The 13,533-nt window shown below is 38.1% G+C and overlaps 1 protein-coding gene across 1 annotated transcript in view; it reads left to right on the top strand.

Moving 5' to 3' along the window:
• The window catches only part of Pspc1 (paraspeckle component 1), a 65,082-nt gene that overhangs the window by 34,450 nt on the left and 17,099 nt on the right, over positions 1 to 13,533 (top strand). Inside the window, exon 6 of the mRNA XM_006993458.4 lies at positions 2,346 to 2,451. Coding sequence (XP_006993520.1) covers positions 2,346 to 2,451 — 106 coding nt within the window. The remainder of the gene's footprint in view (positions 1 to 2,345; positions 2,452 to 13,533) is intronic.

The following is a 13,533-nucleotide window of genomic DNA, read 5'->3' as shown; positions in this document are numbered from 1 at the left end:
GTGTGTGCATGGGGAGATATGTGTCAGTATGAGTGTATTTTTTTACAAAAAAGATTTATTTATGTATATGAGTGTTTTATATGCACACCAGACGAGGGCATCAGATCCCAGAAGAGGGCATCGGGTCCCACGATACTACAGTTACAGATGGTTGTGAGCGGCTATGTAGTTGCTGGGAATTGAACTCAGGACTTCTGGAAGAGCAGTCAGTTCTCTTAACTGCTGAGACTTGTCTCCAGTCTGAGTGTTAGTACATTTAAGTCATGGTGTGCCTGTGGAAGTCAGAGGACAGTCTTGAGTGTCCATACCTTCAATCCTTTCAGGGATAGAGTCTGTTGTTGTTTTTTATGGTTGTGTAGAACAGGCTACCTGGCTCTTGTCTCTGCCTGTCATTTCAATGTAGGAGCACTGGGATTATAGACCTATGCCACCTTGTTCAGTTTTACAGGAGTTCTGGGGGTTAGAATTTGGGGTGTTTGTGCTTGAACAACAACCTCTTTTCCCACTGAGCCATCCTGTCAAACTGAAAGTATTATTTTAACAGTAAAACTTAATATGTTAATAATGTCTGTGGAAGAAGTTAACCACTGTCTGACTTTGTTATTATAGCTTGCTTGATTTGTTGTCAAGGTCTAGCTTTGAATCTGGGCTAGTTTTCAACTTATATATGTAGATCAGGCTATTCTTAAACTCTTGAAACCATCCTCTGTCTACTAAATGCTGGGATTATAGGTTTGCATCAGTGTACCTAGCTTTCCTCATCCTCCCGTGTTTTTTTGTTTTTCCTTTTAAAGACAGTGTTTCTCTGTGTAGCACTGGCTGTCTTAGAACTCCCTCTGTAGACCAGGCTGGCCTTGGACCCAGAGATCTGCCTGCCTCTGCTTCCTGAGTGCTGGGGTTAAAGTCATATACCACCACCATCTGACCCCCTCCCCTTTTTTTAAAAGTTTATGTTGTTTACTTTAAATGAGTATAATCAATTAATACTTTGGATAGATAACAATCTTAAAAAATAGATTTGACTAGAGATCTCTTAGGAATTTTGCCCTTTTTTTCTCTAAAGATTGTGTGTGTGTGTGTGTGTGTGTGTGTGTGTGTGTGTGTGTGTGTGTGTGTGTAGATGTGTAGGGAAAGTGAGAGAATATGAATATTTGGTTTTTCAAGACAGCATTTCTCTGTGTAGTTTTGGTGCCTGTCCTGGATCTCGCTCTGTAGACCAGGCTGGCCTCAAACTTACAGAGATTTGACTAGAGATCTCTTAGGAATAACTTGTAGCTGAATTTTTTCTGGTCCTGCCTGGCTCCCATGGCTGCTTGGACCCAAGTAAACACATAGAGGCTTATATTAATTATAACTGCACAGCCATTAGCTCAGACTAACTATTAACTAGCTCTTACACTTAAATTAACCCATAATTCTTATCTATGTTTAGCCTTGTGGCTTAGTACCTTCTCTCAGTTCTGCCTTCACGTCTTGCTTCCTCTGTCTGTCTGGCATCTCCTGACTCAGCCTTCCTCTTCCCAGAATTCCCTTCTCTGCTTGTCCCTCCTTTACTTCCTCCCTGGTGATTGGCCAATCAGCACTTCATTTATTAACCAATCAGAACAACACATTCACATTCACAAGAGTGCTGGGATCAAAGGCGTGTGCCGTCACTGCCCGGGTTGCATAATTGGATTTTTGTGTCATTGGTTCTTTGTGATAATGTACTTTAGTTTCCTTATTTAAGTTTCTTAGCATATATTAATTATATATAACCCATTCATTATGATATTTTCACCTATATATAATATATTTTGGTCATATTTAACCCTATTCACCTTTCTCCTTTCCCTTCTTCCCATATGTAAATGTCTGAATTTTGCTATGCAGGTTATAGATCCCAGTCTTTTCCCTTTTTTTTTTCTTCTCCCCTCTTTTATCCTCTCCTAGTTCTGGACTGAACCCCTCTTGGTTCATTCTTTGTATATGCTAGACCAGTCTTCTGCTGAGCTACATCTCTTGTCCTTGATTTATTTGAGACAGCTCTATGCTAGTCCATGTTAGACTTAAAACTTGTGACTCTGTGCTCTGCTCCACTGATGAGATCACAGGGCTCTGCTACTAAGTTGGCTGGAGTTCCTTGATAGAAGCATAGGTACGTGTTGTGACTGTGGTTTGCAGTTGTTGTGGATTTGGAGGCTTGTAATAAAATAGAAGGTGAAATCTAGGCTGTCCTTAGTCACAAATTTGGCATATGTAATATAAGTTACAGAAGTTATACAAGTTTTCTTTTCTTTTTTCTTCCATGAATAAAGTAGTGGCTCAAATGTCAATGCTGAAACTTTTTTTAAAAATGTTTTCAGACATGAAGAGGAACATCGTCGTCGTGAAGAAGAAATGATCCGACACAGAGAGCAGGAGGAATTGAGGAGACAGCAGGAAGGCTTTAAACCAAACTATATGGAAAATGTAAGTAAAACACTGGTTAACCAAAATGATTTCATATATCAGATGCTCTGTATTGAGAATTTTTTAGATTCTGGATTATTTAATAGTATATTTTTTGATTCCTGAATTTTTTATGGTTGTTAAACTAGTGATTTTGTTAATGTCTTTCTTGTAAGTGGTACATTCATTGAAGTAATATTCATAACTTATAAAATGTCTGTTACTGTTCTTTTGTTTTAATTTATTGGTAATAATACATGCTCTTCAATAAGATACCATGATACATTCATCATCTCTACCTGATATTTGCACTGTACCATTATCAAGTATTTATTTTTGAAAGTTTCAGATATATTAGTGTCCAACCATAACACCTCTAAACACAGAGTGAACCTTTTGCCTTGTACATTTCCTTTTCTAAATTACTTTGTATAAAATATTTAGCTTCGAGCTGGGCAGTGGTGGCGCACGCCTTTAATCCCAGCACTTGGGAGGCAGAGCCAGGCGGATCTCTGTGAGTTCGAGGCTAGCCTGGGCTACCAAATGAGTTCCAGGAAAGGCGCAAAGCTACACAGAGAAACCCTGTCTCGGAAAAAAAAACAAAATATATATATTTAGCTTCATTCAGTTTTGTTAATCAGTATGTTACTATTAAGCCCACATCTGTAAGGGTCTTATAAATGCATCTGTTGAGTGGGCTTTTCATGTTGTCTGATGTATTCTCATTAGTTACAGTCTGTAGGAGCTTTCCTCCTCCTCTTCTTTCTCCTTTTCACACAGTGCACCATTACGTAGACTAGGGCAGCTCATCTGTGGGAGTTTCCTGGCTATAGGTTATTTAACACATTCTTCTGTCCCTGAATTCCTTCATAGTAGTCCCAGTTTAAACTTTTAAAAATTATTTATTAGGGGTTGCGAGCTTGTGCTATGGGTGTGTTTGGAGGTCAGAGGACAACCTTCTTATACCTTACATGTATTCTGGGGAACTGAGGTCTCCAGGCTTGCTTAGCAAATGCCTTCTCGCCGGGCTCATGTTTTTTGTTTCTGTTTTTGTTATTTCCCAATGATGATGGCTCTATAAATACTTGAAAAATTACGAAATTCTCTAAGTTCCTGATAATTAAACAATAGTTTCACTGTTCACTTGAATTCTGAAAAATAGTCGCTGTTAATTTTCTTGTGATATGCCCGGTGGTGGTGGCGGCAGTGGTGGCGCATGCCTTTAATCCCAGCAGTCAGGTGGATCTCTGTGAGTTCAAGGCCAGCCCGGGCTACACAGTGAGTTCCAAGAAAGGCGCAAAGTTATACAGAGAAACTCTGTCTCGGGAAAAAAAAAAAAAAAAAAAAAAAAAAAAAAAAGTGATACTTTAGAACTAAAACTTATTCAGTGTGTTTCTGAGGCTGAAAGTATTCAGTCTTTGGTGCCTTTTTTCAAATCTCTGTTCTCATTCTTTTGTATCTGGGAATGATTAATTTTGTTTTTGTTTTTTTGTTTTGAGTAGAATGAAGAAACACATATTAAAAAAAAAACTTGTAGTAACAAAAAGTGTTTGTCCTACCATCAACTAAATATTCTTTGTATGGAAATTACCTGGCATTTAAATTCAATTAGAAAAATGTCCATAATTCTTCTATCACCAGATTAACCAATGAAAAAATTTTAAAGCCTTTTGGATTTTTATTTATTAATTTCTAGCATTACCTTTCAGTTCTATTTTCCTTCTTGGATACTAAGCATTTAATGACTTATTTTAAACTGCAATCTCCATTTTGAACATAAATCTGTTGGACTTATCAATGTAAAGATACTGTGTAATAATATAAAAGGAAGTGGAATTTAGCATATTTCCAGGCTAATACTAGTTTTCACTCTTCAAATAATAATAATCATATGTAAGCCATAGAAGACACATTTCTTACAGAGTTTCCACTGAGGATTAAGAAATTCTACGTATTCATTTTATTTTCCTGAATATTTACTAAAGGGATCTTTCATAGTAAAATAGGTAAATACGAACTTTGTTGGTATTTTTTTTGACAAGGACTTTACATGTTTATAATGAACATAGTTATTTGTAATGCTATTAATAATGTCATTCTAGTCGACTATAAGGAAAGGATTAAGTAAAATATTACATTTATAGACTTTTAAAGAATCTTTATTTCTAAACATAAGTTGGTCATATCATAAATGCATTTGCTGACTGTTTTTAAAATAAATGGTATTTTTTGCTTATTGGAAATTAATATAGATATTCATATAATACCTATATAGATATAAGTGATGAATGACTATTTTAAATTTTACTTTTCTACCATAGAACTTATTTGGAAACATTACTTCATTTTAAAATTGAATTACAAGTTCTTTCAATTTTCTAAGGGTAAAATTTGCTCCTGTGTTGGAGGGTTGGTGTTAGGAGTGAATGTGGTCAGCCAGGTATGGAGATCAGGGGACAGCTTTTGGGAGTTGGCCTTCCCTACACCATGGGTTCCCAATCCGGAACTTGAGTTGTCTGTCATACATGAGCTTTTACATGTTGTGCCACCATGCTGGCCCTGTAAGGTTTTACTTTTCTTTAAATGATTTAAAAAAAGAAGTAGGTGTGTGTTTCTGTGTGAGTGTACGGCATGTGTGTGCAGGTTAGGATTCTCCGGAGCTGGAGTTCCAGCCTGTTGTGAACTGCCTGAAGTTGTTATTGAATCTGAACCCTTGTGCTCGGGCAAAACTGCAAGTATTCTGAACTCATCTTAAGCCATCTCATCAGCCACTAAATTCTTAAGACAAAAATCATTTTCTTAGCCGGGTGGTGGTGCCACACACATTTAATCCTAGCACAAGGGAGGCAGAGGCAGGGGATCTCTGAGTTCAAGGCCAGCCTGGTCTACAAAGTGAGTTCCAGGACAGCAAGGACTAAACAGAGAAAACCTGTCTTGAAACCCCCCCAAAATAAATAAATAAAAAATAAAATAAATAAATCATTTTCTTTCAGAAATTATTTAAATTGGTAAAATTTTACTGCTATCTAGTGAGCTTTGGGAATAAATGAATTAGTCATAAAATAGGCTGGTTTTATTGACATTTCTAAAGTAGATTGTTTATTATTTCACAAGACTATCTAGAATTAGATAGTATATTTACATTTAGATCCTTTTCAAGGTGTTAGAAAAAGTATGTTTTGCATACTTAAAGCTACATAATAAAAAATCTGATTAGAATAGCAAATTATAGTCTGTGACCATTGCCCTTTTTCATGGTACCAAACCTTAAAGGTAAACATGCTCCTGTGTTTTTAAAAGATTTGGGGCAGGGTACTTCTAGATGGATCAGTGTGTCAAAGCACTTGCTGCCAGTCATGAAGACCTAAGTTCACTAGGATCCTCACTGTGAAAGGAGATAGCCAACTTCAGAAGTTGTCCTCTGACCTCCACACATGCTCTGTGGCAGTGAACAAAAAGACACACCGAGATTGTTGAGGTGTTGGGAAGTGACTCAGAGAGTAACATGTTGGCCGTGCAAATATGAGGACTTGAGATCTGATGCATGGCCAGGCATGGCTGTAATCCCAGCAGGGTCTCCAAGGTGTGCTGGCCAGGCCAGCACCAGGTTCTCTTTGAGAGAGCTTGTCTCAAAAACTAGGTTTGAGAAGTAATTGAAGGAGACAATTTGCCATCAACTTCCGGGCTTTCCATGGCATCCCATAACACAACACACAACACACAACACACACAAACACGCACGGAAGCACGCACATAGGCACACACACACACATTGTAGAAGAGTTTGAAGTGGTAGCATATACCTGTATTCCAAGCACTTGGAGGTAAAAGCATGATAGTTACTGCAACTTCAAGACTAGCCTGACTCAAGAGCTGGAGAGCTGGCTCAGTGGCTAATAGGACTGGCTGTTCTTCCAGAGGACCCAGGTTCAATTCCCAGCACCCACATGACAGCTCAAACTGTCTGTAATTCCACTTAGAAGAGACCCTACACTCATGGCAAAACACCAATGCACATAAAATAAAAAACAGTTTAAAAAAAAAAAAAAAGACAGGTAACTCAAGGAGGAAAAAAAACTAGCCTGTCTTAAAAAAACATAAATAAAAGTAAAAAATGTAGACTAAGCAGTGGTGGCATATGCATTTTATCCCAGCACTCTGGAGGCAAAGGCAATGCTGGTCTATAGAGCTTGGGAGGCTAAGGCAGCCAGTCTACAGATTTTCAGGACAGCTAGGGCTATACAGAGAGAAGCCTTGTCTCAAACAAACAAACACATAGATAGATAAATAAAAGTAAAAAGTTGTTGACTAAAAAGAAAGCTGGGTTGATGAGATGGTTCAGCAAGTAAACATGGCATTTGCTTTGAAGTCAGATGACCTTAATTATATTCTTTAGGACTATACAGGAGGTTAGAACCATCTCCCAAAAGGTGTCTTTCCAAGTGTTGAAGCATGTCTACACATAGACATAATGAATGAATGAACAAGGAAAGGAGTAAAGATAGAAGAAATATACTAGAGACTAATTCTGATTCACTTAAAATACTTGGATTATGTTGAACTGTAGGTTGGAATATTTATAATTTATTCTTTCTTTCTTTTCTTTTTTGAGACAGGGTTTCTCTGTGTAGCCTTGGCTGTCTTGGAACTTAATAGACCAGGCTGGCCTTGAACTCAGAGATCCTCTTGTCTTTACCTCCAAGTGCTGGAATTAAAGGTGTGCACCAACAACTTAATAAGTATTAAGTAATAAAATTAATACTTAATTTTGGAAGGCTACACAGCTACTGTTTTCTGGAGAGCTGTCATATTTAATGTGCTTTATAATTTAGTCACAATGGAATTGATACTTACAGGGACAATCAGAGGTTCTTCTTAGAAACTGTTTGTTTGTTTTTTGAGATAGCATGTCACTCTGTAGACCAGGCTGTCATGGAATTCAGAGATCCGCCTGGTTCTGCCTCTGGAGTGCTACCATACCTGGCAATTTAGAACATTTTTTTTTTTTTTTTGGTTTTATATTATCATTTTGGTTTTTCGAGACAGGGTTTCTCTGTGTAGTTTTGGTGCCTGTCCTGGAACTCACTCTGTAGACCAGGCTGGCCTGGGACTCAGAGAGATCCTCCTGGCTCTGCCTCCCGAGTGCTGGAATTAAAGGCGTGCACCACCACCACCCGGCTACAACTTTTTAATTTAATAGATCAGAAACAGTAAGCTCAAGGTTTTCTCTCATTTTGGTATCAATTTTTTAGCTTTTTTTTTTTTTTTTTTTGGTTTTTTGAGATAGGGATTCTCTGTGTAGTTTTGGTGCCTGTCCTGGAACTCACTCTGTAGACCAGGCTGGCCTGGGACTCACAAACATCTGCCTGGCTCTGCCTCCCAAGTTCTGGGATTAAAGGTGTGGGCCACCACCGCCCGGCAATTTTTTAGCTTTGTAATGTTTACTGTTATTGTAAATAAACCAAATACTAGAAGGATTTCAGTAGTACTGTATTAATCTCAATAATTTTACGTTAACATTATGTTAACAGGATTATTGAGGCATTCCAAATTCATGTTCCTGGAAAATGTGCCTTTGGGAAAAAAATTATTAAACAGTTTTAATTCCTTTTTGTTCTTTTTAAGCTTTGAAATTAGGCTATTTTTATGTGTTCTCTCTTTTTTCACTGTTTCAGTTTTAAGAAGGAGTCAAATGGTAAGTTTACTTTGCCCGAGTAATAAGTGCCAAAGCAGATCGTCTTGGCAGGTTTGTTTAAGGTCATCTACTGTTGGATAGACTTCATCAGTAGTAAATGCATGAGGCCATGAAGTGTACATCATCTTCCTTCCTTCCTTCCTTCCTTCCTTCCTTCCTTCCTTCCTTCCTTCCTTCCTTCCTTCCTTCCTTCCTTCCTCCCTCCCTCCCTCCCTCCCTCCCTCCCTCCCTTCCTCCTTCCCTCTCTTCCTTTTTCTTTTCTTTTCTTTTTTTTTTTTTTTTTTATTTTTCAAGACAAGGTTTCTCTGTGTAGTTTTGGTGCCTATCCTGGAATTCGCTCTGTAGCCCAGGCTGGCCTCAAACTCACAGAGATCCACCTGCCTCTGCCTCCCGAGTGCTGGGATTAAAGGTGTGCGCCACCACTGCCAGCCTCTAAATTTTCATTCTTATTTTAAATTGTCATTCTTATTTCATACTTAATTTCTTCTTAGAAACTCTTTGGTAATAGGTGTTGTAATTATAAATTAAATATGATAGTTTTCAGTTTTGTAACATGTCTTAGTTTTCACTACATTGTGTGTGTGTGTGTGTGTGTGTGTGTGTGAGAGAGAGAGAGAGAGAGAGAGAGAGAGAGAGAGAGAGAGAGAGAATGTGTGTGTATACATTTAATTTTTTTTAAATTTCATGTGTATTTGTGTTTTGCCTGCATGTATGTGTGTGTACCACTTAAGTGCCTAGCAGCCATGGAGGTCAGAAGATGGCTTTGGATTCTCTGGAATTGGCATTACAGGCAGTTTTGAGCTACCACATGGGTACTAGGAATTGAGCCCAGGTCTTTTGGAAGAGCTGCCAGTGTTATTAACTACTGATCCATCTCTCTAGCCCATATATATCACTCTGTAGAGCAGGCAGGCCTTGATTACAGAGATCCACATGCCTCTGTCTCTGGAGTGCTGGGATTAAAGGCACGTACCTTGAAATTTTTAATAAGTATACACAATGAACTTGGAAATGGTATATGCTCTGACAAGTATTTATTCAAGCTGTGTTCCTTTGTCAGCGGACTTCCACTGTAGCACCGTGTCAAGACCAGAAACAGGGCTGAGGATGAAGCTCAGCCAAGAGTGCCTAACCTACCATGCATGAAGCTCTGAGTTCCATTCCACACTGTACAAACCTGCATGAATAGACAGTGCAGGTGTGTAGTCTTAGCGTTGGTGAGGTGGAGGCAGAGGGTCAGAAGTTCAAGGTCATTATTGGTATATACCAGGTTGTAGACCAACCTAGGAATCGTAAACCCTGATGCAAAAGAGAGAAAAACCGAGGGATGGGCTTGTTACAGTTGAGGGCAGCACATCCCTAGCATCAAAAAAGTAAAACCAGTTGAAATAGTTGTGGGAGGAACAAAATACAGTCAGCCAATGATTTTATATTTATTCAAGAACGTTGTTTTTCAAATCACTTAGGAAGAACTCCTTGTTTTTTGGAGACAGGGTTTCAGAAACTGTAGCCCTGGTTGTCCTGGAACACTTTGTAGACCAGGCTGGCCTCTGAACACAGAAGACCCGCCTCCCTCTGCGTCCTGAGTGCTGGGATTAAAGGTGTGTTCCACCATGCTTGGCCAGCTAGGAAGAGCTCTTTAAAGTTATGAGTAGCAACCTTGCAACAAGTCTTTCTCTGTCATGCTAGCCAGCTCCCAAATGATGACATGGGAACTTGTTATTAATTATGAAATCTCAGCCTATAGCTTGGGCTTGTTCCTAACTTGCTCTTAAAACTTAAATTAACCCATTTATATTAATCTACATTCTGTCATGAGGTGTTACTTCTCTTCTATCTTGCACCTCTTGTTTCCGTGTCCTCTCATCTCCTATACCTAGATTCTCCTCCCTTTCTCTCCTTGGAAATCCTGCCTATACCTCTGCCTAGCCATTCAGCTTTTTATTACACAATCAGAACAAATACATCTTTGCACAGTGTACCAATATACCACAACACCACTTTGATTGCTGGCTCACGCCTTTAACCCCATGTATTTGGGATGCTGAAGCTGGTGGATTACAAATTCAAAGCTAGCCTAGGAAATACAGTTTAGTGGCAGACAGCATAGCATTGCTAATGTTCATAGTCCCTACCCAGTACTTCATACACAGAGTTAATCCCTACACCTTTTTTTGGGGAGGGGTGTTTTTTGATTCAGAGACAGTGTCTTGCTATGTATAGCCTGGACTGGCCTGGAACTTGCTATTTAGATCAGGTGGGCCTCAACTCAGAGGAGATCTCCCTACCTCTCTCTCTCCTTATGTCTGAGATTAAGAATGTGCATGCCACTCTGCCTAGTAAATCCCTACATTTTATACCTAGAAATAATTTTATGTTTGTTTGATTAGAGAAGATTCTGGCATTGTGCATTTGGGCATAGTGTTTTGCTAAATCAGTATGTAACAATTTGTGACACATTCATGAAACTACTGAAAAATACTTGATCCAGCAATATTTTGAATCAGTAGGTTTATGTTGGAAGCACAGCTCTCGATTTTAAAATGTTGGACAACTCATTTAACTTTTCAAGTGATGCTTAAGATGTACTTAAATGTGTTGAAATCACTGTGGTAGTGGTTCAGGTTTTTAAGCAGTAAATGGGCTCAAGGAAACATTGCAAATAGTTAGAAATGCATATATACAATTTAAGTAGTACAGCATTCTGTATGAGTAGTGCCTTGTAGATTTGGATATCAACCTTGAATTGGTCTTTCGTACTATATGTATGCAGGAGAAATGGTCTCAAGTAATGGTACTGTTAATTTTTAATGATTTCATCTGGACCAGGGGGCATCAGACTAAAGATGGCCATGTTCATCTGCATGCTTTCTGTTTTTGTAAATAAAATTGAAACACTTTTGTTAGTTTGTTAATATCTGCTTTGCCTTACAGAGGCTAAGTTGACTAGTTGTGAACAATGTTATATTAAGAGTGTATGGCAAGGAAAGACTAGAATATTTATTACTTGGCCGAGTTTGCTGATCCCTGATCTAAAGTCAGTATGATAATTGGGGGAAATCTTTAAAAAAAAAAAAAAGGCTCAGATTATCCAAACTCAACAGTCTGTAAATTATAATGCAAATTAATTAATTTATATGTTTCCTTTCCAGTGTTTTTAGAAGGCCCACTGAGCAGATCTGCTCATATCGTAAGATCCAAGGTTCCTGAGGAATCCAAATTAGGTTCATGATAATCTTGTTCATAAGTCAGAGCGAGAGTTAAAGAAGCAACAGCTAAAGTGATGCTGCCAAACGCTTTCTTTGCGGGTTTCCAGATGTTTTTAGTTTTCATCAATAGAGCTTAAGCCATTGTTCTTTCTAATGTTGCTTCCTCTTGATCAGTAGTGCCAACTTTGCTGTGTTGTTGATACCTCCATGTCAGTCTTTTTTTGTGTATTGTATGTGTTTCCCATTACCTCCATGATTTAATTACAAAATTGATTTGCCCCGGTGTGACATGTGCTGAACAAAACAGAAGTTTGGGAATAATAAAAGTCATTAATTGGAGCTAGCCAAGGAAAAATGACATCTATTATTTCTTTTGCATGACAAGGTCGGTAGGTACACATTTGTTGTCTTAAATGATGTATGCATTTTTTTAGGCAAGTTGTAATTTTGTATTTTCCATATGGCTTATTCCTCTTTCCTTCTAAATAATTTAATGAATAATTTGATTGGCTTGCAATAGAAGGTTTTCTTTTTTCAGAGAAGTGGAGAGGAGTCAAGCAGCTGCCCATTCAGAGGACACCTTTTATAAGTAGTTTTCCATGGCCTTTCATTTTCTGGGAATAGTTGAAGGTATTATACTGCAGGAAAGGTTTAGTTTGGACTTTGACATGACTTGCACTTCAGCTTGTCGACAGAATTGGACATTTTGATAAAAACTTAAACAAATGATATAGTGATATTGTAATGGTCTTAGAAGGAATGTTTTATTTGTAACCAGTTTGGATTATTATGCTTTCACTTAGTTAATTAGCTCTTTCTATAAGCTAAGGACTTGTAAATATTAGAGAAGGGTATACAGTGTTTTTAGGAACTTTTAAAAAAATTGTGTACACTACAAAAGAACAGTGAGTTTGGGTGGTTAATTAGAATGCCACCTGTAGCTTGTGGGTACATAATTGAAACTGACTTAAATTAAAGAAAAACACTTGTTAAACTTCTGATATTTACTCATGTTATTGAGAATGTTAATGTTCTTTAGGATTTTGATGATTAGATATATTTGAATTGAAAGTATTAGTCGGGGTTGGAGAGGTGGCTCAGCTGTTGAGAACATTGGATGCTTTTCCAGATCATATCTCAATTCTCAGAACCCATATGGCAGGCTTACTATCTGCTGTAACTCCAGTCCCAGGGGATCCAATGCCGTCTTCTGGCCCCCAAGGGCACTGCATACATACAGGAAAAACATCTAATAAAAAATATTGGTCATTTTTATTCATATACTTAATTCTTTAATTATACTAAAATACTAGTTTTAATAATAGCTAATTACTTACAAGTTTACATACAAATTGGAGCAAATAAATAGTGTTCTGAATTGCCTAAAAAAAAAAAAAGACAGGATCTTTTTGTGTAGTCCTGGCTGTCCTCAAACTTAGAGACCTGCGTACTTCTTCCTCCCAAATGTTGGGGTTAAAGGCATGTATCATAGCTCCCAGTTACTAAATTAGTTTTAAAAATAGAAGACATAAAATAACTTTCTTTCTTTTCCTCCCCCCCCCCCCCTTTCTGTTTTTAGAGACAGGGTTTCTCTGTGTATCTTTGGAGCTTGTCCTGGAACTCACTCTGTAGACCAGGCTGGCCTTGAACCCACAGAGATCCGCCTGCCTCTGCCTCCCAAGTGCTGGGATTAAAGGCGTGCGCCACCACTGCTGCTGCCGCTGCCACTACCACCTGATTAGAAAATCTTTATATGTTATTCACTCTCTTTTCAAGGGGCAACTTGGTGTTTCAGAGGAGTCCATAACAGACATAACCCCCCTCCCCGCCCCCATTCCTGGAGATTGTAGTATAGATTTTGTATGAATACAGTTTGTATGTTATATCTGATTCTTGATCCCAGCTGTAATCCTTTCATTTTTGCTTAGTTTTTAGTGCTTACAAATTACATTCTAATTTTTAAAATGTTCTCATTTAATGTTACACTAATTATTTAGAGGTCAGGGTTTGTGTATTTGTAATATAGTTATTTAGATGTAAGCTGAAAGAATTAAATAGGCCTTTTGTGTGTATATTCTCCACCACTACATGCCAGTGTAGGCCATAGGAGCTCAAGCTTGTAATCCTAGAAGTCTGAGGGTAACAAATTTGAGGCCATCCTGGGGTACTTACTAAATGGGAGATGTTCTAGATTAAAAG

Source organism: Peromyscus maniculatus, chromosome 9, assembly GCF_049852395.1.
Source record: "Peromyscus maniculatus bairdii isolate BWxNUB_F1_BW_parent chromosome 9, HU_Pman_BW_mat_3.1, whole genome shotgun sequence".
Taxonomy (NCBI): domain Eukaryota; kingdom Metazoa; phylum Chordata; class Mammalia; order Rodentia; family Cricetidae; genus Peromyscus; species Peromyscus maniculatus.
Note: the sequence above shows the minus strand (reverse complement) of the source record. Positions and strands in the feature narration are given on the sequence as shown.